Genomic DNA, 26,566 nt, shown 5'->3' on the forward strand with positions numbered 1-26,566 from the left:
GGAATTCATTCCTGGCGCGCGCGTCAGCGCGGCGCGCGCGTCAGCGCGACTCCCGCGTCTCCACGTACCTTGCTCGCCTGGGCACGCCCCCGCCCCGCCCCGCCCCGCCCCGCCCCGTCGCTTGTTGTGTTGTCCTCACGTGGTCGGGGCGGGTCCCGACGTCAGCGTGGGGGAGGGACTGCGCAGGCGCGGAAAAGGGGGCGGGGGACTCGGCTTGTTGTGTTGCTGCCCGAGAACCGGAGACGGTCCTTGCTGCGGGGCTGCAGCTCTTCCAGCCGCCAGACAATGTCGTCTCACTTAGTAGAACAGCCGCCGCCCCCGCACAACAACAACAATAACTGTGAGGAAGGCGAACAGTCTCTGCCACCGCCTGCCGGCCTCAACAGTGAGTGCTGGGCCAGCGGACTCGGTAAAGGCGATGGGGGAGGAGGAGCTGCTCGGGTCGCCGCCGCCAGCTCCGCGCGGGGGGCGGGAGGAGAAGACAGCCCATTGGTCAAGGCCGAGGATGTGCGGATGACTGACAGCTCCCGTCACCGGTCAGGAGGAGTCGCTTCTGTCTTCCTCCTAACCTGGCTCCGCTCTTTCCTGAAGTCTTGGATGGGGAACGGCTTGGGTTCGCGGTTGGGGAGGATAGTTGGGTGGGAAGACGAGGGGTCAAGCAGATCCCACCTGTGGTGGGCCCCAGAGAGGAGCCAATCGGGGCGCGGAGGGGTGGGCCTTGCGGCGCGGGAGGGAGGGTGGGCGGAGCGGGCAGCAAAGGGGACGTGGGCAGAGATGGGGACGTGCGGCTGGGACGCCGGGGGATGGACGCGGGCAGCGGGCCGAGAGGAGGGGGCGGCCGAGGGCGGGCGGGAGGTCAAGGGTGCTGGGAGCTTGGGCCAGGCCCGGCTGACCCCACCTCTCTGGGTCGGCCTTTCCCCTGGGCTCGGAACGTGAGTCCTCTTGTTGCGTTCTTTTGTTAGCAAAGGCTGGCCAGGAAAATTATTTGGTAATTTAGTGGTTACTTGTATCACGTGAGGGTGGGGGTGAGGAGGCTATGCTACTTTTTTAAAAAAAAGATGTTTCAGAGTTGCTCAAGTAATTTTTTTTTTTTAACGATCGTGTTGTGTGTCCTGTAAACCTGATTATAAACAGCCTCTTGAACCGTCCAAGATTGCACAAATCTTGGTGTCTGGGGCAATGGGTTTTCAGAGACGGGATTAAAAACTCATTCGTTTTTAATGTGTTAAAAGTGGGCTGTTGAAAGTCAATGCCAATATCGAATTCCGACCAAATACAATTGCTTTTCCTAACATTATGGTGCTTAGACATCTTGTTCTGAGGTTTTTCCCAGTTACCTTTAAAGCTCGCTGAAAGTCCTGGGAAGGTTCTTGCCTAACCTTCCTGTAATTTACCTTTTGAAAGAGGTAGTTGGGACAGTTAGCATATGGCCACATAAAGTCTTTTAAAAATCAATTGGATGCTTAAATGACATTTAAAAGCATTGCAAGATCTTTGATCAGGGAGAGGTGTTCAACATGGCCCAACAATTATTTTAAAGAAGAGTTCCTTTCCTCACAATATTGAGATAGAATTTGAGTATTTTAAAAATGTAATGTTGACTTCAAGAATTTGAAGTGTCTTATGTTCTGGAATGTAAGGTTTATGTATTATTTCCCACAGTAAATTAGGATTAATTTCTTTGTCTTTTAATGTTATTTGCCACACATATTAATATGTATTTTAAAATTATTAATTATTTTTTAAAAAAACATACTCTTTTAGAAGCATGTGATTTTAAAACGGGAAGAAACATTAGCAGTAGCTGTCCACTGTTCTTTACTGATAAAGAAACAGGTCTATTTAAAATGTATAAACAACAAAGTCCTACTGTATAGTACAGGGATCTATATCCAGTTTCCTGGGATAAACCGTATTAGAAACAAATGTAAAAAGGAATATATATTTATGTGTGTAACTGAGCCACTTTGCTGTACAGCAGAAATTAGCACATTGTAAGTCAACTCTACTTCCAGTTTAAAAGAGAAACAAGGCTAGAGTCAGGTGTGTTGTCCAAGTTCACCACAGGCTAGATCCTAGAGCTGAGGTTTAACTTTCACCCAATCTAGTGTTCCTTTCAGGACACTTCTCTTCAGTGGTCCACAATCCCTTGATCTTGTGTGTTTCTTATTTATTCCCTGTGTTATCCCACCTAATGTACAGAGGTGACCTGCCTATGGATCTCTTTGTAGTATACTGTTTCTTGATTGCACTCCAGTTTTTCTGTGATACAAATTAGCTGTTTGGTTAGTATATGTCCCTGACATCACAGAAAGCAAAGGAATTTTTCTTTACCCTTGACCGTGTAACAGAAAAATGGGGTTGCACTCCATGTGATGATTTTCCTCCCTGTCCTGACAGACCCTTGAGGTCTTTGATGTCCTTGACCAATCAGGAGCTGATCCATTTGTATTAGCTGTTACAGAAGTGCAAGGATGCTCAGCCTGTGTGTATAGTATCAGAATGTTGTTTCGGGACATCTGCTAGATAGAAAGTATTTTGTTGGAGCTAGGGTGAACTGCTTTGAAATGTTATTGAAAAGCTTTTAGATGGTGCCACATTTCATTATGCTTCTCTTGCCTTTCACTCTTTTTTTTTTTTTTTTTTAAGCCTGATATACAAATCTGGACTGAACAAAACAAGAAGGCTTATTGATTCCTTCAAGTGATTTTTGGACACTCTGCAAAACAACTTATTCAGGCATCTAATACTACCCAAATTGCTGATAAGTTGAAGTTCTTTGTTGGGCAAAGTTGCACAAGTCTGAAAAACAGGAGATGAACTCATTGTACAGATAATCTGTAGCTTGGGATTTTATCTTTAGTTCAGGGGTCAAAGCGGAACTTTAATAGCAAATTATTGAAATTTTTGGAATAATGAAACCTTTCACTGAGTTTTTAAAAAAAGTTTATCCGTGTGGAGGGACTGTTTGCTTTCATTACAAATCAGTGGAAAAATATCTGAACTACTTCCAAAGTTAAAAGAATATTTTCCAGTTGCTACTTTTAGTTTAGAGAAAACTATCAATTTACTTAAGGATATTGGACATTTATGTCATAAAATTCAGTAGGTAAGATGAGGAAAATTACAGTAATAATCCAGTTTTTGTTATTGTTTCATGTAGACAGTACAGCTTTTTTTTTTTTTTTTAATCTTTTAACCATCTTCAGCTATGGTGTACTTGGTTCCACAGGACTACAAGAAGGCCTTTAAGGCTATGATACATGACACTTCAGTGCTTTATAATATTGTTTTTTTTGTTGTTGTTGTTGCTGTTTTAAAGAAAAATCTCAGTGAATGTTCTCAGCTGGATTCCAGCATCAGGTACTTGAAGTAAAAGAAAGGTTTTGAGGAAAGAAGACAAGACATAATGAAATGTGTTAGAATGAGTTGCACGTGGGATTGGAAAATTGGGGAAAGAATGAGAAAAACTCTTTCCTTCTCTCCCTTCCCACATTCTCTCACTTTCCCATTTCCCTTCTTGCAAGAGAATTGAACTGGTGGTTATAAAATTATAAAGAGTAAACACACCATGCAGTCATGAATGTAATCACAATTACCGGACCAGCCTTCACAGTGAACTGTGTTACACACTGTAGAGGCATGCATCTCTGAATCCTCTTAGCAGTTCTCACACTTCAACTGGAAAATAGCTCCTGTAGTGTGTATATGTGCAACCTGACACAACAGAACCATGGTTAGTTTGTAAGTAGTCTTTTAGCATAATAGAGCCTCCAGTTTTTAATTTTAAAGCTTATTTATTAGGAAGAGAATTCATTGAGGTTTTTCTTTCAACTTTGTGATACTTGGACAGCACGGTGCTCATATCTTGCCATGTTTCCTTTCCAAGAAAAAAGGGACTTGGTAACCTTAGACCAGGCAGGAATTCTGAGGCTGCAAATCAGGCATGAAGTAGGTAAAAAGAAAAAGAAAAAGGCATATGTAGCTCATCTATTGAGAAAGACAAGTCTGCCTTTTTTCATTTTTACTCAAAAGATAAAGCTACTAAGTAAACATTTAATGAATATCTGTGTCTAACTTGCTCTTCACTGAATATTTCTATAGATGATATTTCTGGAAGAGAATTAAGAGTTAATGGCAGTCTCCTTTTTTAAGGCTTTTACTGGATATTGCCAGATTCCTTGGCAGAATGTTCACGGAAGTCCTGGTTGTAAACAAAATATGAAGAGACAGTCATTTGGGTAATGATTAACCATTGCCATGTGGATAATGGTTAAAGCATGGTATATCTTTATGATGGGATGCAATGCAAAAGAATAAGGTAAAGCAACATATATTGACATTGAAAAACATCACGTTGTTAGGTAAGAAACACTAGTTACAGAAAAGTAGGTGCAATACAGTTCCTTTTTTTTTTTTTTCGTAAAAGCAAAACATAAAAAATGAAATATTCTCTAGAAGTCCCCATATGAAGCTATTTAGTTTCCTTTAGGAATAGGAATGGGAGGCTGGGAACAGGGGTGAATTTGTCCTTCATGTACTGTTTACATTTTCAAGGAATGAATTAATTTTGTAATAAGTGTTTTTTAAAAGATAATTAGTAGAACTATAATAGTAACTAACACACAGCACTTTATTTTTATTATCCCTGTCATCCTCCCAACAACTCTATGAGGTAGATGTGTTTTGTTTTGTTTTTGCTTTCATACTGTGTGCAGGCAACCGTTCTGTATTCTTTTAATTTTTTATTTTATGTTTGAACATAGCTGATTAATAGTGTTGTGATAGTTTCACATGGATAGCAAAGGGACTCATCCATACATACACATGTATGTATTCTCCTCCAAACGTCTCCTCCTATCCAGGCTGCCTCTGTGTGTGTGTGTGTGTGTGTGTGTGTGTGTTTTAAATTGAGGTGTAACTGAGATACAACACTGTGAGTTTCATATGTACAAAATAATGATTTTATTTATTTATTCTGAAGTGACCACTACAGTTGAGTCTAGATAACATTCATCATCACAAAGTTACAAAAAATATTTTTCTTATGGTGAAAACTTCTAAGAGCTACTCTCTTTTCCTTCAGATGCACAATGCAGTTATTAACTATAGTCATCATGCTGTTTATCACATGGTGATATTACCAGGACTTATGCCAGAGGTTTCTTCTCCCTTTAAGATGATATTCACGAAGTAGAGGTGGTTGCTTCCCAGCTGGTGCTAGTGGTAAAGAACCCGCCTGCCAGTGCTAGAGACAGAAGAGACACAAGATCCCCTGGAGGAGGAAGTGGCAAACCACTCCAGTCTTCCTGCCTGGAGAATCCCGTGGACAGAGGAGCCTGGGGGGCCACGACCGAGGGACTGAGCACACACACATTAAGACCGTTGCAGGTCATTTTCACCAAGCCTTTCTAGGTGTGTCTCAAGCTCCTACACTCTGATTATTTACATACGTTTAATGCAGAAAGTGGAATTTACACATGGGTTTGGAAGTCCTTCAAAAAAAAGCAAGGTCTCCAAACACTGATATTGTTAGAGCCTTTTTTCTCCTAATCAGCTGCTTGCAGTGAACGTTAATAATTATTTTAGGGAAGACTGGCTTTCACAGAGACCCTTCTAGAACTCCTGGTTCCTTAGTTCTACTTCTACCAGAGCAGCTCTGGCCTTTTGTTTATTTGTCACATTGGGCTTCTGAACAAGAAGAACTGGTCTTATTGGTGTAAATTAGGTTTTTTCAGTCCTAGAAAAGAGTGGGAGTAGAAAACAAAACAGTTTGTTCATCATATACCTTTCTGTGTCACTCTTTTCAGTTAAAATACTTTCTTGTTCAGCTGCTAAGTCATGTTCGACTTTTGCTACCTGTGGACTATAGCACGCCAAGCTTCTCTGTCTGTCCTCCACTATCTCTCTGAGTTTGTTCAAATTGATGACTCAGTGATGCTATCTAACCATCTCATCCTCTGCTGCCCCCCTCTCCTTTTGCCTTCAGTCTTTCCCAGCATCAGGTGAGTCAGCTTTTTGCATCAGGTGGCCAAAGTGTTGGAGCTTCAGCGTCAGTCCTTCCAGTGAATATTCTGGGTTGATTGCCTTTAGGAAAGAAAATATTTTGACAGAGCTGTAAACTTAAGGATGCTTTTAGTGTATTTCTTGTACACTCCAGATGCCCTCCAAGCATAAGCATTTCGTTAAATGACCTCCCATGTTAGAGCTTTCTTAGCTTTGCTAGTGGAATTTGTTAATCTGTTTTGAGTCCTGTCCAGTCTGTGTACATTTTTGTGTGTGGACAGAAGACGACCTCAGAGATGTCTCACAATTGTGTTGTTTGACAATACAACGCCAAAGACTTGGTCGTGGTGATGGGATTCTGACAGCCACTGGGACTGCCTTGGAGGGAAAGGAAGGAAAAGGGAACTTCATTTTTACGGAGCAAACACTGTACGTTACAAATACCAACTCTTTTAACTAGTGCATAGACAAGCATCTCCTCTTTACGAGACACTTTTCCTGTATTCCTCTATTTACTCCTCACAGCAAGGCTGGGAGGAAGGTACTTTGTTATCATCTCTGTTTTACAAATGAGGCAACTGAAGTCACAGTAAGTGGGAAAGTCATTTCCAGCCAGGGTTACCTTTTGAGCTTTTCCTTTGTAGACCGGTCATATTGAGTTCACTTCTGGGTCTGGATTAGCCATCACCTCATTTAGGGTGCAGTTTAGGGATTGAGCCTGTTATTCTGACTTACCGATAGGAGACTGTTCAGCCACAGAACTCTCTCCAACACTTCTGCTTGGAGTTTACAGGAACGGTTCCACCAACTTGTGTGATTACCTTTTCTAAAACAAAATTTGTTGTAAGGAATGGAAATTATGAGAAAAAATATACCACTCTTTCCTTTGTTGTGAAGTTGCTTTACTGGCTATTGTTGTCAATTCTTACTAAAATTAAAGGACCTTGTAGTCAGCAGACTCATGGAGCCGTGTTTTCAAGACCAATCCAAACCTCCAGGGCCCCGCCCATTTCCTGTGGCTCCACCCTCTTAATCTGAGGCAGTCGTGTTGCCCATGCGCACTCCCCGGCACTGGCTCGGCTTCATGAAAACCCTAGGCAGTGGGACTTGTGGGAGCGGAGAAAGAAAAGCCAAGTTTGCAAGGTATGTTTAGTGCATAGAGAAAGGAGAAGGAATAGAAAGAATATGGTATAAAGGAAGGGAAGAAACTAATTTGTGTGACAGGAAAGCGTTTTTTAGAGTTTTTAGGATTCTCACCTGATTTAACAAGGAGCCAGCTGCATTCATTTTTATGCTCCAGACTTGCACACAAATTGACATGTTTATGATCAGCTTAAGTTGCCTCTCCAGGAGCTTCTCAGTTGTTTGTACTAATTAGGGCACAGTTGCTAACTACTAAGATAAACTTTATGAAATTTCTAAGTCAGATAGAGACTATACAACTAAATAGATACAGGCAGACTATGGAAAATACATATCTATGTAACTAAAATATTAAAGGTAAGTAGCCTGTCTGCTAATAAAATAGCTATTTATTTTCTGAAAAGCAACCTAAAAGTTCTGCAGTGTTTATTGTACATAAGTTTTAACCAGAGAGAAAACTGGCTGAAAGACATGTTTCTAAGTTCCTCATTTTAGAGTTCCAGCTTCTTCTACATTGGTGGATTGCACAAGAACCTTCGGGAACAGAGCGGTGTAGATCTTCCGACTTTTATTGCTCTTTATTTATCTTCTTGAGAATACTTGGACCTCTGGTTCCAGGCAAGCCAGAATTCTTATCTGAATTCACCATGGCTGCATGGTACATGCACACTTGAGCCCGCCGTTTGCTGTGGTTGACTTCAGTTATCTGACTTGTCCAACAGGTTCCTGGGTGGAGCTCCCCATGAACAGCAGCAATGGCAATGATAATGGCAATGGGAAGAATGGGGGGCTAGAGCACGTACCCTCCTCATCCTCCATTCACAATGGGGACATGGAGAAGATTCTTTTGGACGCACAGCATGAATCCGGACAGAGCAGTTCAAGAGGCAGTTCTCACTGCGACAGGTGAGTGAGATCCATGTTCTGGTAGAGTTCCAGAACGGGTGGGCTGCCAGGTTAATTCCCATTAGAAAAAATAATTCACTTACATCCTCATTGGACAAAAATATAGCTCCTGATTTCTTGGCAGCATGTATTTAAATCAGACAGCCGGTTGACAAGGACATGAGTTCCCACTTTATTGTATCATTTTCAGATATTTACCAGGCAGTGATATATATGTTTACTTAGAGAAAGAATCTTTCTCCCATTTTCCTTTGTCCTTTCACAGGTCTCTTTCTGCCTTGAATACAGTTACCTTTGTATGTATCTGTCCTCCCTTACATAGTCTGTGAGGCTTTAAAAGGCAGGGGTCCAGCTTCACTCTTGACAGTCATTGTATTGGCATATAGTAGCCACTCACTAAATGTCTGAGTTGCAGGAACTACAAGCTGATTCAAGTTATACCAGTATTAGTCTGATGGAGGCACCAACCACGGTCTGTAAAGATAGTTAATTCTGAAGGCTATTGAATTTCCTTAAAGCTCGGAAGAAGTTTTATTTCTTGTTTTCCTATATTTGGCTTGGGGAGACTAGTTCTGATGAAGGACTGCTTATTGTGAGGGAGTTCAGAATACAAAAACATATGAGGAGAATGGAACTGAGTTGTTAGTATACTTCTCAGTACAGCCTTCTCTTTTTTCCAGAGGGACTAGGAATTAAATGACATTAGCGGTATATTGAACAATTCTTAGACTGGTGACCGCTGTAGTGTTAGCACTTTGGGGTATTGGATGGTCTTCTGGCTAATGAGAGTTCACTGACACTGGCCATATAGAAAATGCAGACACACAGGACGTGGATTAAGGAGCCGCCTTGAAACGTAAACAGTGATTATCTGTAGGGGATGCAGTGCTGGCCATCGGTCTTCTTCAGAGTTTTTATACTTCATAAAAATTGTGCATAGTATATGCTGTTGTTTCTTACCAGAAAAAGTAGAAAAGGAGAATCAAGAGTTAAGTCATATTCAGAGTTCCTGCATGACACGTGATCCACTGCTATTACTGAGGCCACAAAGGACTGGTGTGATGGCCTTGTGGCACGCCCCTCACCCCCAGCACCTCATCACTTCGCTCACATGTCCCTGGGCTTCTGAGGAGCCAGGATGGCTCTTGTTCCGAGCAGATGGCATGCCTCTGAGCAGCTTGCCGCCAGGTATAGGAGCTCCAGCAGAAGTCTGTTTTTGTGAATCCCATTTATATTATGGTACATTTATGTTGTGGGACTCACTGATGGGCTTCTGAAGTTTTCTGCTGGTTATGGGCCTGCTGATAAGGCTTTTATTATATGTTCAAATATGCAGTCCTGCATCAGGGGAACTGGCAAGTGTTGTAACCTGCCATTCCCTTGGTGATGTCATTGAGCAGAAAAAAGATCACCTGCTCACCCTTCTGGTCATCTTGTGTCATTTATGTGTGTGTTTAGTCAAGAAGTCATGTCTGATCTCGTGCGACCCTGTGGACTGTAGCCCACCAGGCTGCTCTGTTCATGGGATTCTCTAGGCAAGAATACTGGAGTGGGTTGCCATCTCCTCCCCCAGGGGATGTTTCTGACCCCAGGATGGGACACATGTCTCGTGCATTGGCAGGTGGGCTCTTTACCACTGACCACCAGGCGTTGCAGTTATGTTTGTGATCCCGTGAACGTGTTCCAGTTGGGTTTCTAAACATGTTAATTGATGTGTGGTAGGTGCTCTTGGACGCTTTTGTGTTCTCACTGACTCATTTTCAGGCTCTGGGTTACCAGTCACCCCTCAGAGGAGGCCTCGGACTCTAGCTCAATGATGCTTTCTAGGGATATCTAACACCTGAACATTTAAAAACATCTTTACAGCTCATGTCATCAAAATTGCCAGTGTGTCTATACTTGAAATTGTTAAGAACTGTTTCTTGTAGGCGGAAGTGTTTTAGGAGTGTTGGCTATTAGTTCCAAAGTTAACTTATGTGTGTATTTATTTTAAAATATTTATTTATTTTTAAATATTTATTTATTTATTTGGCTACATCAGGTCACTGCAGAGTACATAGGCTCAGTAGTTGTGGCACTCAGGTTTAGTTGCCCTGCATCTTGTGGGATCTTAGTTCCCGGATCAGGGATCAAACCCACGTCCCCTGCTTTGCAAGTTGAATTCTTAACCACTTGACCACCAAGGAAGTACCTATGTATATTTTTAATTTAAAAATTATCCCATAGCTATATGATTGCCACTTGGGGAAGGAAATGGCAGCCCACTCCAGTATCCTTGCCTGGGAAATCCCATGGACAAAGGAGCCTGGGAAATCCTATAGTCCATAGGGTCACACAGAGTCAGACATGACTTAAACAAACGTGATTGTCACTGCAGTGATTGTTGGAAAATAACCTCCGTGTGTTTTGCTTTGTGTTCCAGCCTCTTGTTGGAGTTTCCAACCTATACACTAGATTCACCCTGGGAGCTTTTAAAACTACTAGCATAGAGACCCTGTCCCTAGAGATTCTCATCCTGTTCTCAAGACAGGAGAAAATTTTAAAAGCTTCCTCAGTTCAGTTCAGTTGCTCAGTCGTGTCCGACTCTTTTCGACCCCATGATTCGCAGCCAGGCCTCCCTATCCGTCACCAACTCCCGGAGTTTACCCAAACTCATGTCCATCAAGTCGGTGATCCCATCCAACCATCTCATCCTCTGTCGTCCCCTTCTCCTCCTGCCCCCAATCCCTCCCAGCATCAGGGTCTTTTCCAGTGAGTCAACTCTTTGCATGAGGTGGCCAAAGTATTGGGAGTTTCAGCCTCAGCATCAGTCCTTCCAATGAACACCCAAAACTGATCTCCTTTAGGATGGACTGGTTGGATCTCCTTGCAGTCCAAGGGACTCTCAAGAGTCTTCTCCAACACCACAGTTCAAAAGCATCAATTCTTCGGCGCTCAGCTTTCTTCACAGTCCCAACTCTCCCATCCATACATGACCACTGGAAAAACCATAGCCTTGACTAGACGGACCTTTGTTGGCAAACTAATGTCTCTGCTTTTTAACATGCTATCCAGGTTGGTCATAACTTCCCCTCCAAGGAGTAAGCGTCTTTTAATTTCATAATAGTCATTATCAATTCCTTTGAGCAAGTTAACCCTGGAGCATCCTTCATGCCCACTTGAGTTTACATGTGGGGAGGTGGGTTGTGTAGTGAAAGATGTAGTGACTCGCTATGGTTACACAAGGAGTCATCAATAGAGCTAAGAGTAGCACTTACCAGGTTGAACTCATGATCATGTATCTTTGTCTAAAAGTTTATAATTCTTGGAATACATCTTGTACTTGTTAAAGGTTATCACTTGGTATAAGCTTTTATAATTCACTCTGAAATATCTCAAAGAGTTAATATTTCTAAAAACAAGTAAAATAGTGGTTCTCAAACTTTTTGGTCTCACTACTCCTTTACACTTGTGAAAACTATTAGGGACCCCAAAGATCTTTTATTTATGTGGGTTATATGTTTTGATATTTACTGTAGTAGAAAGTAAAACTCAGAGCATTAAAAAAATATGTATTCATTCAGTCAATAATAACAAACCTACCATACCAAACAAACATTACTGTAAGTAATTGGAAAAGACTCTGATGCTGGGAGGGATTGGGGGCAGAAGGAGAAGGGGACGACAGGATGAGATGGCTGGATGGCATCACCGACTCGATGGACGTGAGTTTGAGTGAACTCTGGGAGTTGGTGACGGACAGGGAGGCCTGGCGTGCTGCGATTCATGGGGTCGCAAAGAGTCGGACACGACTGAGCGACTGAACTGAACTTTTTTAAACAGAAAGTAACTGTTTTCCATAACCAAGAAATTTGTAAGAATAGTGGTGGTGTTTTATATTTATGCACGTCTCTTTAATATCTGACTTAATAGAAAACAGCTGGATTCTCATGTGCTTTTGCATTCTCTCTGTCATGATATTATACATAATGCAGCCTTTGGAAAATTGCACTAGACTCTCATGAGCAAATGAGCATGAAAGAGGCAAATAAATCCTAATGGTATTGTAAAAACAGTTTCAACCTTGCAGACCTTCTGAAAGAGTCTTTAAAAGCTGCTCACACTTTACTGGTGAATTATTTAATGATGAGAGAGCGTTGAGAAAAAGAAGCCCAAACTGGAGTCTCTGAATTTGAAGATCCTTTTACTATTATTGAGAAAAGAAGTGAAAATAAGAAAATGTGACAGGCTTCTGTCTTTAGGTAATATTTCCATCACATGTTTATCATTGTGAAGGAATTTAACACCACTGAAAAATTTTAGATCATTTGGACAGTAAGAGTGCTCAGTTTTATTACACAGCATTATGGTATACTTACTGATTTGTTGCTTTTTCAAAGCCATACTACTGTAACTTTTAAATTTTCTAATATCCAATAGAGGCTAATTTATTTGACAAATTGAAAGAAAAGTAACGGCTCAATGTCTTTTTCTTCCAGCCCTTCCCCACAAGAAGATGGGCAGATCATGTTTGATGTGGAAATGCACACCAGCAAGGACCACAGCTCTCAGGTGTGTGTGTGTTTGTTTAATTTTGTGATTAAATAATTAGGAAAATGCAAATCTCTAAGTCTGTTTTGCTAGAATATAGTAAAGAATATGAGTAAAGACTTTAAAAAATAGTTTGAAGCTGTTTTAACTTACTGAGGTTCTGATGTTGAAATTTACTTATGCCTATGGTCATGAATGTGCTCCTTTACAACCAAGAATTTGGGATCTTGTCACCTAAAAGAATTGGGAAATTCTTTTGTCTATATCATTCTGATATTCTAGGCTACTGTCTTGAGTTTATAAATATTTGAAAACTGAGAGTGATGACTTATTTAAGGTCACCGAATAAATGAAAGTTGTTGTAGAACCAGGTGTGAAGCTTTTTTTGCACCTAGAATCAAGTCAATGACTGTTGGCGATGATTTTCAGCAGCAAGAGATAAAACTCACCTAAATTACACACGCCAAGTTCCTTAAGGTGAAGAAGTTAGATATTGTTTCACTAGGAGTTGACACTGTTGGAAATATTGATGGATGTAGTACTGAAAGCTTACAAAGGTTTTTATTATAAACCTTGTGATAAATAAGTATTGATGTTAATGATGTAGAATGTTCATAACCAGCCCTTGACTTTATTGACATGTCAGATCACCTTCCAGTGTCAGAGTGCAAATTCTTGAGAACAGGAAGCATTGTTTTTTTTCTCCCACGTTAAGGTACTTGAAGAATGTATGTTAAATGAATGTTTCAGTGAATGCTAACAAAAACTGTTTTGTGGGGTTCTCACTCTGCAGTGTCCTGACTCCCTTTGCACTGGAAATATTTTGCATGTTACCTGGGATCCACTCAGTGTTCTTTCTGTTTGAGAAGCTGCACACTTTCTCCCTTTGTTGACTGTGCTTCATTTGTGCTGTTTTCTGAAACCTAGAAAATCTATGGGACTGACTACTAACGATTTTACAAGGAGCTTTATGTTGTAGAGACGCTTGTAGCAGCAAGGCACTCATGTAGGGAGCTGGCTGCCTGTGATTGTGGAATTGCTTGCCTCTGTCCAGTTTTGTTGTGTGCAGTTAGGTATAGCTAACAAGGAGGAGACCATATGATGCTTCCATGGGGGGAGGGGGTGGAAAAAGTGTACTAAGGAATCCCAAGATGGAGAAGTGAAATTAATTGTTTGCTTCAATCTTTTCCTGAATTAGCTGTCTCCATCCATATAGCCTTTTGTACAGACAAGTTGAAAGTCCAGAGTTAGTGTTTCCTTAAAAACATTTTGAGGAACATTTGCTCAATGGGAGGTTCCATAAGGTAGTTCTGAAGTCAGATATCTGGGAAATACACTGCGATCCCCAGGTTCACTCACCTTCCCTCTCCAGTGGTACCAGGGCATGAGAAACACATTAAAGGCTCTGGAAATTCCTGCAGTAAAGAAGTCTATTGATGTCCACCAAGTGCTGGCGTTCCTCGGTATTCTCAGGGGACTGGTCCCAGGACCACCACCACCTACCCCCAATACCACAGTCCACGGATGGTCAAGTCCCTTATGTAAACTGGTAGTGCAGTCAGCTTCCACATTTGAGGATGTGTGACCCATCGATACTGAGAGCTGACTGCTTCCCAAACTTTTTTGACCTTAGACCTCCTTCCCCCACACACACCCCTTTTCCCCCTAGTAATCTACCTGATAACTAACAACCACAGAGAAGAACAGTCCTGGCTCATGGGGTGGCAGGTGTACTATTAGGCTCACCTGGGAATTGTATTTTAAGTGGAACTGTGGAGCTGACTGCATCCATCCTAGAATTCCAAAGGAGTTTGTGAAATTCAGGAGAGAATAGAGTGTGGTCTCCGGTCAGATTGTGATAGGATCGCTACTGTGATCCCTATTCAGAAACAAGTATCTAAAAGAACACCGGTTATCATCAAGCACTGCGTAAGTGATGCTAACAATCAAATCAGTCTCTTTAAGCCAGGCTATGTTTTTCGAAAAGCAGTCTAACTCCTGTAGAAAAACATTATATCCTTCAGAGTAGGACTCTTAGTAAGGCAGAAATCAATAGGTGTAATTTACTTACACTTTCAAAAAGCTTTTTATATTGCTTGTTTTTAATTGAAGACGTGATCATTTAATTACTTTAGGGTTTAGAAGGATGAATTTTCTTTCATAAATGGGAAAGAAGCTTAGGGTTAGGAAACAGTACAGTTAACAAAGGCCTATTACTGGCTCTTATTAAATATTTTTATATCATCCACAGGAAGAATATATGACTTTTTAGCCTTTTTAGGAAGACAAAGGAAAGGTGCTCATTTATTAGAATTTTTTAAAAATTTTAATTGTAGGCTAATTGCTTTACAATATTCTCGTGGTTTTTGCCATACATTCACATGAATCAGCCATGGGTGTACATGTGTTCCCCATCCTGACCCTCCCTCCCCATCCCATCCCTCAGGGTCATCCCAGTGCACCAGCCCTGAGCACCCTCCCTCATGCATTGAACCTGGACTGGCGATCTATTTCACATATGATAATAGACATGTTTCAATGCTATTTTCTCAAATCATCCCACCCTTGCCCTCTCCCACAGAGTCCAACAGTCTGTTCTTACATCTGTGTCTCTTTTGCTATCTCGCATATAGGGTCATTGTTACCATCTTTCTAAATTCCATATATATACGTTAATATACTATATTGGTGTTTTTCTCTCTGACTTATTCGCTCTGTATAATAGGCTCCAGTGTCATCCGCTTCAATAGAACTGATTCAAATGCATTCTTTTTAATAGCTGAGTAATATTCCATTGTGTATATGTATCACAGCTTTCTTATCCATTCATCTGCCGATGGACATCTAGGTTGCTTCCATGTCCTGGCTATTGTAAACAGTGCTGCAGTGAACATTGGGGTACACGTGTCTCTTTCAATTCTGGTTTCCTAGGTGTGTGTGGCCAGCAGTGGGATTGCTGGGTTGTATGGCAGTTCTGTTTCCAGTTTTTTAAGGAGTCTCCACACTCATTTATTAGAATATTTTTTAAAGCTTTTCCCACATTATTTTCAGTTCAGTGAAAGAGGTGACAGTATCTCCATGAAAAAACTGGAAAAACGAAGCTTTGTCTTAATTAAGTTCCTTACCTAAGATCCCCAAGGAAGTAAGTGATAGACTAGGGCTGAAACCCCGGCTGTCTGGGCCTGTGGCCCCTGTTGTACTAAAGTAAGCTGATGAATAGGATTGATTCCGGGAGCTCTCACAAGGTCATGAGAATGAACTGAGACATGTCAGGTGAGTTGTTCATGGTACAGGGAAGCCTAAGATGTAATGCATTTAGGAGAAAGACTGTTCAAACTAGACTTTTAGAATGCTGGTCCCCATGAATCTCACGTTTGTAGCAGAAAACGGACCACAAATTGTCTCTCAGAGGCAATTCTCAATGTGTTTCTGGGACCAAAGAGGCCAGCATGGGTTGGAAGATGATACAAACTGAAAATGCCTTCCTTTTCTCTCCTATAAAACTGTGGTTTATCTGTACCGTGGTATGGAATTTAATATCGATGTTTAGAGACCTCAGAGAGCTTGGGGTGGGCCAGAGAAGGAAAATGTAAGCGATTAGAAAGTGAGGGACTTCCACATGATGACACACTGAAACGATCAGAATCTTCCATCATAATAGACGTAGATGTGGGGCGAAGGGTATTGATTTGGATAAAGGCATGACTCTCACTTCATTAGATGAAGCATATTTTTACAGTATTCTAAAATTCTAAAAGTCAGAAGGCAATTTAAAGCCTAAAACTGGTAAATTTAAGGTTAATAAAAGTAAGCAAAGGGTAGTGAATGAGGAAAGGTTACAGCCCTTATTCTTAAGGTCAGCTTTCTAAACTGATCAGGGTTTTGTTTTTTTTTTTCCCCCCTAAATCATAGTCTGAAGATCATCATCTCTAAAAATTAGCATAAAGTCTTATTATATTTTCATTCTTTTGGAAAGTATGAAATATTACCTTATTCACAAATTTAAATCTAAATCTTTGAGTGGTTTTAAAAGAGGTGATTGAGACCAAGGTTGGAAACTGAAGTGACCCACAGTATGTTGAATGAGACATTGTGACAGGCTGATCTCTAAGTAAATTGCAGCAGTTGATCACTTTTGACTTAGTGTTTTCAAATTTACTCCAGAGAGCCAACTCATGGTTCCCAGTAATCTCAAAACCCAGTGGGAACAAGCTTAATCCTAAAGGCTACATTGTGTCATTCAGTGGAATTTGTCAAGCCCAGCAGAACTAAGAATGATAGTACCAGAGTAGCAAAAATCCACAGGGATTTAATTTCCGTTTGACAGCAAAAGGGGCCATCTATACCTAGAGATTCTCTGAAGTTACCTTCCTGGGGCAGCTGTTTCATAGAGAATTTTCATAACTACCTACTGAAAAGAATGAAAGTTTGGGTCAAAAACTTAACTCTGTCCAAACAAAAGAACATCAAAATAATTCTTAGCCTCGAGATCCTTTGGTTTCAGGTCATTTGAGACCCTTTGGTTTCGGGTCTTAGCTTCATATTCCTGAAAACTGAATAAATGAATTTGTCATTTTTCAGAAATTGGTCATCCGTGTGGATTCTGTTGAAAGAGAAGCTATTGGAAATTTTGTGTTCTTACGCCGAAAGTTTAGGTTCTTATTAGCAAGAAAAAAATTTGATATGAAAGATGTCAAATTCTTAGTATTAAATACATTACTTTTTAAAACTTTTGACTTAATGTAGTTTGTTGTTCAGTTGTTCAGTCATGTCCGACTCTTTGTGACCCCGTGGCCTGTAGCCTGCCAGGCTTCTCTGTCCATGGAGTTTTCCAGGCCAGGATACTGGAGTAGGTTGTCATTTCCTTCCCCAGGGGATCTTCCCGACCTAGGGATTGAATCAGCGTCTCCTGTGCCCTCTCATTGGCAGGCAGATTCTTTACCAGTAGTGCCACCAGTTTTGAATAAACTTTGGGAAATATTTGGATAGCAATTTGTCTAAAAACTATAATCTTCTTCCAGGGAATAAAACAAAACCTAATCCCTAAGAGTAGGGGCTCTAGAGACGGTTTGCCTGGGTTTGAATACAGCCCTGCTACTTACTACTCATATAGTCTTAAGCGGTTATTTATGTCTCAGTTTCCTCATCTGTAAAATGGAATAGTAATAGTTCCTTTTTTTAAATAAGGTTGTTTTAAGTAAAGGTTAGTACATGGAAAGTGCTTAGATCAATACTTGTCTCTTGGTAAATGCTTAATAAATACTATTTATTTTAAATTACTTGTTAATAATTATTTAAATTGTTTCTGCAGCACAGCACCTCTCCCAGTTTTTTTCTTTCCTATTTGTTAGCATATACTTTTGGTATGATCCCTTTAGTTTTTAATTGTGAAAATTTTTGAATGCATACGAAAGTAAATAGAGCCTATTATGATGGCCATCCATACATCAGATTCAGCAATTATCAATGCTTTCCACATTTAACATGTCTTAATGTACACTTTTTTCAGATTCATATTCTTTTTCTTAAATTGAGATATAATTCAAGTTTCAGGTTCATTTTATGTTTATATAGCCACAGTGAAACTCACTCAAGGTTTTTTTTTTTTTAAGATATTAAATACTCTGATCTTAGATTATTTTATCAGCCTTTTTAGAAACATGGCATGTTGCTTACATAAAAATTACTGATGCCCAAGTTTATGATTCTTGCATATTTTCTGTCCATATTTGTCTTCTGTAGTAGGAAGGCTCTGTCTTCCTTTTCTCCCCTTTTAAAGTGTGCATTCTCCTCTACAGTCAGAAGAAGAAGTTGCAGAAGGAGAGAAAGAAGTGGATGCTTTGAAGAAAAGCGTAGACTGGGTGTCCGACTGGTCCAGTAGACCTGAAAACATTCCACCCAAGTAAGTCGGTACATGTCGCTTTCCAGTGGACGCAGTGCAGTGGTGTGGGCCCGCCAGTGCCCGAGACACATTTATCAGACATGTGCCTGACACCCTCCTCTGCGTTTCTTCCCCCAGGGAGTTCCACTTCAGGCACCCTAAGCGTTCCGTTTCCTTAAGCATGAGGAAAAGTGGAGCCATGAAGAAAGGGGGGATCTTCTCCGCAGAGTTTCTCAAGGTGTTCATTCCATCTCTCTTCCTCTCCCATGTTTTGGCTTTGGGGCTAGGGTAAGTACTGGTCAATGGCTGAAGTTTTTTTCCATTCGTTTTTTGCCCAGATTTTGTTCTCAGGATATAAGGAATACATGTGAAACCAGTTTGTGTTGTTTTCCTTTTCATATGTTAGCACAAGTGGAGTGAACTTATAAGAATGAGTCGATACGATACACTATTGATACACACATTCCCCCCACCCCTCCTCCACTCTCTGAAAGTAGAGCATTTCTAGGAAACCTTCCATAGCTGAAATGGTATAAGGTGAAGCAGCAGTCACCTGAGGACACATCTTGATAGCGGGTGCAAGATAAAGCACAGATGTTCACAGACTCAGTTTGAATCTCTGGAGGCTGGGTGCTGAGATGCTGAGTGTGGTCCCTGGGAAGGAGCTTGGCAGGGCAGTTCTCACTGCTTGGGGTTCCCTGTCTGCCTAACAGCTCTCTTCAAAACCAGCCCTAAGTGGTATTTTCACTTTGCCTTTTTTTTTTTTTTTTTTTTTTGATACAAGTGAAACTCCTCTTCAGATTTCTTTCAGTGAGCAAAAACAGGTACTAATGTAGGTCTAACTTACGTAGTGAAGTGACATAAACCAAACTTTTGAAAAGTGGGCTACACCTGTCCCAACAAGGATTTGTAATGGTAGAGTTTTTTTCCTCATTTAAAAACAAGTTGTTTCTATGATTTAATCCCTGAAATGATCTTTTTTTTAAGTGAACTCTTCTGTATTTGATTTTTCTTTTTGGGTTTTGTTGCTGTTGTCTATAAATTACTCAGGATCAGCTGAGTTTGAAAGTAGATGAACCTTTAGTGTGTAAAGCTGGAGTTGGTGTGAATATTTCTTTTTCCCAGGTGGGAAAGCACACTTCTATTGAATAGTCCTTGAGTGAAACTGGAAAATTGGTTGATACTATTAGTACGATTCTTTTCTCCTTATAGTCTTTTTTTTTTTTAATTCTTCTAAAATTGACCCCACATTTACCTGTAATTCATTCATTTTTCTGGCATGTCTTTTAAATTCTTCTTTTTTTTTTAATTTGAACAATTGAGGAAATATATTTTTTAAATACTGGGTTGGCCAGAAAGTTTGTTCTTAACATAACATTTTGTGGACAAAACCCAAACAAACTTTCTGGCCAACCCTGTATTTTAGGAGTTAGGCACTTGCTGTTACTTACATTCAGGATGTATCCGGCCTTCTCTTTGAGCATGCCCAGTGGGTCATTTTCTGTGTAGAATGCACAGAAGATATAGCGTCTTTTAACTTCCCTATAAGGAGCTCAGCCTATGGGAGAGATGTTCACAGTCGTGAACTTGGAAACACACCTGACTGTCTCACACACCTCTTCTGTCTTTCTGGGTGCCTGCTTCCATGAGGGTGAGGACAGCCTCAGCACACAGCAAAACAGGGAGTGTGTGAAAGTTGTGTGTGGTTGGTGCGGGGGCAGGCTCAGAGCCCAGACTCCCCACCCCCCACCCTGCCCCAGGGTTGACTGCACAGCAGTTCATTTGCCCTCAAGAGGTTGGCTGGCTTTTGTACCTTGAATTATCTTCCTTTTATGAATCTTTGGACTGTTTCTTTTGCTGGTGTAACTACTGATATAATCAGATGGAGGAAAAAAGGATTTTGAAAAGTATTATTGGGGGACATCCCTGGGGGTCCAGTGTGTAGAACTCTAAGCTTCCAATGCAGGGATCCAGGTTTGGCCCCCAGTTGGGAAACTAGATCTCCCACATGAATGCCACAACTAATAAGTCAGCATGCCACAAGGAAGATCCCACGAGTTGCAACTGAGACCCAGCGCAGTTAAATGTAGAAAAAATTACAGTTTTATTACATTGGGGTGTGGGCTGGTTCTGTATTTTTCCTTAACTTAACTTCCCTTCTGCTTTTGTTCTATAAGGGTAAAACCCTTGCTTGGCATGGGAAAGTGATATAAGGCCCTTAAGAGTTAAACTGGTATACTGCGAGGGAAGGAGAGGAGTGAGATGAATGAAGAGAGTGGCATGGAAACATACATCACCATATGTAAAATCAGTAGCCAGTGGGAATTGGTCGTATGATGCAGGGAGCTCAAGCCCAGTGCTCTGTGACAGCCTAGATGCGGTGGGCGTGGCGGGGGGAGGTTCAGGAAGCAGGGAACATGTGTATACCAATGGCTGATTCATGTTGATGTATGATAGAAACCAACACAATATTGTAAAGCAATTAACCTGCAATTAGAAGTAAATAAATTTAATGAGAAAGAATCATGGAACAATTTTTTAAAAAAGAATTAAACTGTTAGAACATTTTAAAGCACAGGCAGCTTTGTAGTTAGGTATATTGCTGTATTTCTTAGCTTAAATATCGGTAGAATTTTTTGTCCACCACAGCAGACCACCTCAAAGGAGGTTGGCTCTGCTTGTCTCTTCAGAAACATCCGTTCTCTCTGGCTTGACTGTGTCTAATCACTGCCCTGTGCTGTGATTACTCCAGTCCTGCCCCACGAGTAAACATAATCACATAAAACCAGTTTAGCTGGCTGGTGACTAGCTTCAGGTAAGTCAGTGATGATTTCAGGGTGTCAGGGAACTGTGCACGAAGACCTTTAGAAAAGCCCTTTTTCGCAAACGGCTGAAGACGTTCCTTTGTACAGTGCAGTCTGTGGACAAGTTGGTATAGAGCTGTTGAAACAGATGAAACACGACACACTCTGTTTCCCTTTCAGCATCTACATTGGAAAACGACTGAGCACGCCTTCTGCCAGCACCTACTAAGGGAGGAGAAGAGTCCCTGGGCCAGCGTGTGACTTGTGAAGTGGTGTCTTGTCACAGTAGTTTATTTGAACTTGAGACCATTGTAAGCATGACCCAACCTACACCCTCTTTTTACGTATCCAAGTTCCAGTAACTCTCAAATCCAGTATTTTATTCCAACTCTGTTGAGGCATTTTACTAATACCCTCATTCCCTTTTTGGCCTGTAAAACACTTTAGAATTTCCTAATAAGAGTTTACTGTCGTTTAGAAATTTGCAAGGGCTTCTTTTCCGCAAACGCCACCAGCAGATTGTAATTTTGTCAAGAATGCCATTGTCTTCTCTCAGTACCACCAGACCTAGACCTGCACCATTCGTGGTATAAATCTTACTCTTACAAGATAACCCACCTGTCTCTTCAAATGAGACCAGGTTGCAAATGATATGAAAGCTTTGTTGTTTTGTTTTTCAAGACAAAGGCAAGCTTCCCTAAGCTTGAATTTATAGTTATGAAAAAAGAAAACAAAAACAAATAAAACAGACAAAATATAACACAAGGAAAAAAAAATATCCTGGGCAATAAAAAGTTATTTTAAACCAGCTTTGGAGCCACTCTTTGTCTAAGCCTCTTAATGGCGCCTTTTTAATTTGTTGGAGGCAGGCTATGTAAATGATAGGTATAAAGTACAAGAACTAGAATACATTAGCAGATTTTAATACTAGTAGGTTATAATGCTGTCTTTTCTATAGTGTAGAATCTTTATTTCTGGTAAGAGATGTCTCAGGCCTAGAAATCTATGAAATTGCTTTGGGGGTTTGTGTGTGTGTGTGTGTTTGGTATTTTTATGTTTATTAGCTGCATGTGAATTTTTCACCACTTGGAATTTTCTTTCCTTTTTTATTTTTTCCTAAGAGGCTTTGGAATGAGTTCCAATTTGTGGTATAAATACAGGCTTCTTGTTTTAGGAAGCATCACTTACACTCTGAAGCCTTTCAGCTCTGAAGACAGTTGTCTCAGAGTTATTTCAAGCTCTTGGGAAACTTGGAAAACCAGACCTGGGTTGTGGGAACAGTTGACAGAGTTTTGAAGAGAAGCCATCGGTTTTCTTCTGCTCCCTCCCTTTCTCATGTTTGCCATACCACCTGCCTGAGACGATTCCTGTGATTCCACAGGCGCTGGCCACTTCCTCCTCCCATACCCATCTTTCCAGTTCCACTCTGCAAGTCCCAGAACACTCAACAACTTCCTCTCATGATACACTTTTGTGTTCATTTCTCAAATGTGAAGCTTTAGGACCAAATTGTTAGAAAGCATCAGTTACCATTTATCTCAAGGAGGTTGATTGGCTCTCTGAACACACAGCATGACTCTGAAGGGATGCTGTTATATGTGTCATATATAAATAGTTACTGTTTATGGTATAGACATTGAATATTTAGAGAACCATAGGGAAAACCAGGTCAACTTGAATAAAAGAACTCTGAACCACCAGGTTTGCTAGTTTGCAGAAACTATCTGTCTTCTCTCTCACATCAAGTTTTGTAAAGTTGATGTGTTATAGTGGAAAATAACGTATAGCTTAAACAAAAAAAATTAGTTTCTGACCTCTTTATTCAAGAATACATCTGGATATCTTTAAGGAAAATGGTATATCCAGGTAGTCTTCTGAATTCTTCGACTTTTTCTTTCTAGTTTTTGTTGTCGCAACAATTTTGGCCATCTTTTTATTATGCCTTGTTTCTGTGTCTTATTCACAAATCTAATAACACCTGATTTGCCTTCTATAACCTATTTATTTCAAGTCTTCATTTTTCTTTGGGAAGAAAGTACATCTGCTGGCTCGTTGGACTTCGAAAAGCCTTGAATAAAATTGGAAAGGCTGGTAAACTTAAGCAAACTAAAGAGCTAAACTGTTCTGATAACACAGTTTGTATTACATTGAGTATCACGGGAGGGAAAAGTAAAATTAGAGAAAAGCAAGTTTATAGAGACAACACAGGACTCGCTTTTGAAATTCAGTAGTAATCCTATAAGGAGTGTGATTGAGTACATTTGTGGGGTTTTTTTGTTTGTTTGTTTTCCAACATTGAAAATAAATGTAGTCCTGCCCCTTCAAATAGCTGTGAAATTTTGGACTATAACTTAGAACATGAATACACGATCACAGTAGAACTTAATCATAAGATGAAATCATGCAGTATTTATCAATAACCTTAACGTGTGCGATAAATGTTTATGCTCCTCCCCAGATTTCTTTTGACTGGAGCCAGATTGTGTGATTGGAAAGGAGAATTGGACAATGAACAGTTGACATGTTTTAAGATCAACGTTTAAAAAGCTTTATGCCTGTTCACAATTTGGGGACAAAAAGGCAGGCTTCCTTTTCCTATGTTTGATGAAAACTGGCGTAAGATATTTGTAAATATAATCAAGAGCAAAACTGCACAAACTTGCACATTGACAAGTGCAGCAAGTTATGCTGATTGCAGTAAAAACATTGACTGTTCTAAACAATGAAAACTGAAGATTTAGCCAGTCAGATGAATCTTCAAGTGAACCAGTTGTTGAAATTATCAGACTTAACTGAGCCAAAGTGATTATGCATTCCTCATCTATTTAGTTAGCACTTTGTATGATTATATACAGTTTACAATCCATGTATAACTTGTAGCAACAAACATTTTGTGCTATTAAAGCTATCACAAAACTCTTTCTGTCAGTATATGATTTTATGTCCCGTGTGTTGCCTGGGAGTTGAGGGGAATACCCGTCTACATACACATTTTCCATTGAATTGCTCAGATCCTAGAGGACCTGCCAGTGTGCCCAGCATATAGGAGTGGATGATGCCCCTGCCCTCCTGGTACTGCTACTCTGGGGTTGAGGAGACAGCCATCACACGATGTAATCATTTATCATGTATGAGGTATGACGGGGTTTTAAGTTTAGAGCAGGGCTCCCCAACCTCTGGGATCTCATGCCTCATGATGATCTGAGGTGGAGCTGATGTCTTAATAAGAGAAAGTGCGCAATAAATGTATTGCGCTTGAATCATCCCGACACCATCCCCCCTCCCACCCCTGGCCCTCGGAAAAACTGTCTTTCACGATACCAATCCCTGGTGCCAAAAAGGTTGGGGACTGCTGGTTTAGAGCATTTGTTCTGCCACAAAGCATCAAGGCATTGCTCACAGATGAGGGAATCTACTGAAGGATGAGTAAGTGTTCACCAAATACAAGAGGGATTACGCACATGCCTGTAACTGACATGTGAAAATACATTCCGGACGTAACCAAGTTCATTGTGGCTGGAAAACACGGTAGGTAGGGAGGACACTGAAAATGTTGTGAAGTGGTGGACCAAAACTGAATTTACTTGAATAGTGAGTTACCTTTCAAGGGGTTATTTAAAGCAGGAAAATGCTTGAAGACAAATTTTAGATGGTTATGAAAGGTGATGAGCACCAAAGTCCAGGAGACCTGTGAACTCTAAGGAAGGAATAACACCGTGCCCTCAGCTGTAACCTAGGCATGGGGAAGGTGGGCTAGGATAGGTTTGAGAGACAAAGCCAAGTCAATGGTAAGGAGATGGTTGAGAGAGGAAGAAGGCATGTGTGATCTTTTTTTTTTCTTGGCCTGAATGTTTATTGATCCCATTAACTGAGCAAGGGTGGGAAGAAGAATGGAGTGGTAGGGGGAGAGAGAGATGACTTCAATTTTGAATATATTTCGCCTGGTTTGAGCTTACCCAGTAGACACTTGCTTTTAATTTTTCCCTTTTTTGGCCTTGACAAAGCACCATGTGGGATCCTAGTTCTTCTCTCATTATGCCCCCTGCAGTGGAAGTGTGGCATCCTAACCACTGGACCACCCACCAGTGAAGTGCCTGACACCTTGTATAGAACTAGAACTCAGGAGTCAGGTGTGGAGTGGAAATGAAACAGGCACACTGAGACACACACGTGAGTGTGTTGTATCATATTTGAAGATTTGGACATGAGGACAGATGAGAGAAGTCAGGAAAATAGTAAAGTGCAGCGTTTGAGCAGAAGAGAAGCTCAAAAAGTAAAATAGTGTGGTGGGAGAACCACCTCTCCCGGAAAAGAGGTGGTGACCAACCCTGTCCAATTTAAGAGGGTGAATTGAAAAGAAGCCTTTGCACTTGGCAATTAAATCACTGCTAATCTTTGCAAGAGCATTTTCTGTCAGAGCAAAAGAGGTCCCACATTAAATTGAATTGGGTCAAAGGATGAATTGCAACTAAGAAAGTATTGACTTTTCTCAGTCAGTTTGGAGATGAAGGGGAAGATTTCCAAGAGGAGACCAGCTGATAGGATTGTTTGCTTAGGTTGGGGTATAGAAGGTGGGAGGGGTGAATGTAGGGTAGGAGAAAGCACAAAAGGAAATAAGATGCAAGGGAGCAGATAAATAATGGTCCTCTGGGATCTTGACCTGGAGAATTCTGTAGAAAGAGGAGCCTGGCAGGCTACAATTCACAGGGTCACAAAGAGACATGACTGAGTGACTAAGCACGCACAAACAGGACCTTATCCAAGACAAAAATTAAGACTATATTTAGGACTCAGAGACGAGATTAACCTTGGAAAGGGGGAGAGAAACTGTTGGAACCATTCAAAATTCACTGAACCCAAACATTCACAGTAGGAAATGAGATAGGTGAGAAAAGGTGAAGTGAGATCTGTGAGGAACACAGAACGGAGGAAATTCACACATGATGGGCTCTATTTTTCTCCATGAAGTCTAGGTCTTTAAAGGTGTGGATGGTGGTAGATGCTGAAGGAAGATGGAACTGTTTTTCATCTGTATGTCCTGATCTGAAAACAGCTGGAACTAAGCAGGAGACTCCTGGAGCCTTTTAATTGCTCCTGGCATCTTCCCCAAGCATTCCTTGACGTTGAGTCAGCTGGAAGCCCAGACCAGGTTCTGCCACCTTTCAGCCTAGATGATGCTTTTGTGTTTTCAGCTGTCTCAGATTGGACTAAACGATGTCTTGGGACCTTTTAATTATGTAATTGCTGTCAGTAAATTACAGTTCAGTCTAAAAAGCAGAATTGAAAATAGCAGAAT

At 40.9% G+C, this 26,566-nt stretch overlaps 1 protein-coding gene across 4 annotated transcripts; it reads left to right on the top strand.

Moving 5' to 3' along the window:
• Positions 1 to 209: 209 nt before the first annotated feature.
• BNIP3L (BCL2 interacting protein 3 like) lies at positions 210 to 24,067 on the top strand. Of its 4 annotated transcripts, none has more exons than XR_008199820.1 (7): positions 210 to 409; positions 7,872 to 8,055; positions 12,534 to 12,606; positions 18,384 to 18,487; positions 18,605 to 18,754; positions 21,451 to 21,581; positions 23,729 to 24,067. XR_008199820.1 is itself a non-coding variant. In XM_052644975.1 (6 exons), the coding sequence occupies exons 1-6, from the start codon at positions 286 to 288 to the stop codon at positions 21,497 to 21,499; spliced, it is 684 nt and encodes a 227-aa protein (XP_052500935.1). In that variant the 5' UTR covers positions 210 to 285; the 3' UTR covers positions 21,500 to 22,160. The 4 variants fall into 4 exon arrangements, 2 of the variants coding, with proteins under 2 accessions (XP_052500935.1, XP_052500936.1); XR_008199819.1 differs by lacking the exon at positions 23,729 to 24,067 and adding an exon at positions 22,445 to 23,691; XM_052644975.1 differs by lacking the exon at positions 23,729 to 24,067 and having other exon boundaries at positions 21,451 to 22,160.
• Positions 24,068 to 26,566: the final 2,499 nt, after the last annotated feature.

This window comes from Budorcas taxicolor, chromosome 8, assembly GCF_023091745.1.
Source record: "Budorcas taxicolor isolate Tak-1 chromosome 8, Takin1.1, whole genome shotgun sequence".
Taxonomy (NCBI): Eukaryota; Metazoa; Chordata; class Mammalia; order Artiodactyla; family Bovidae; genus Budorcas; species Budorcas taxicolor.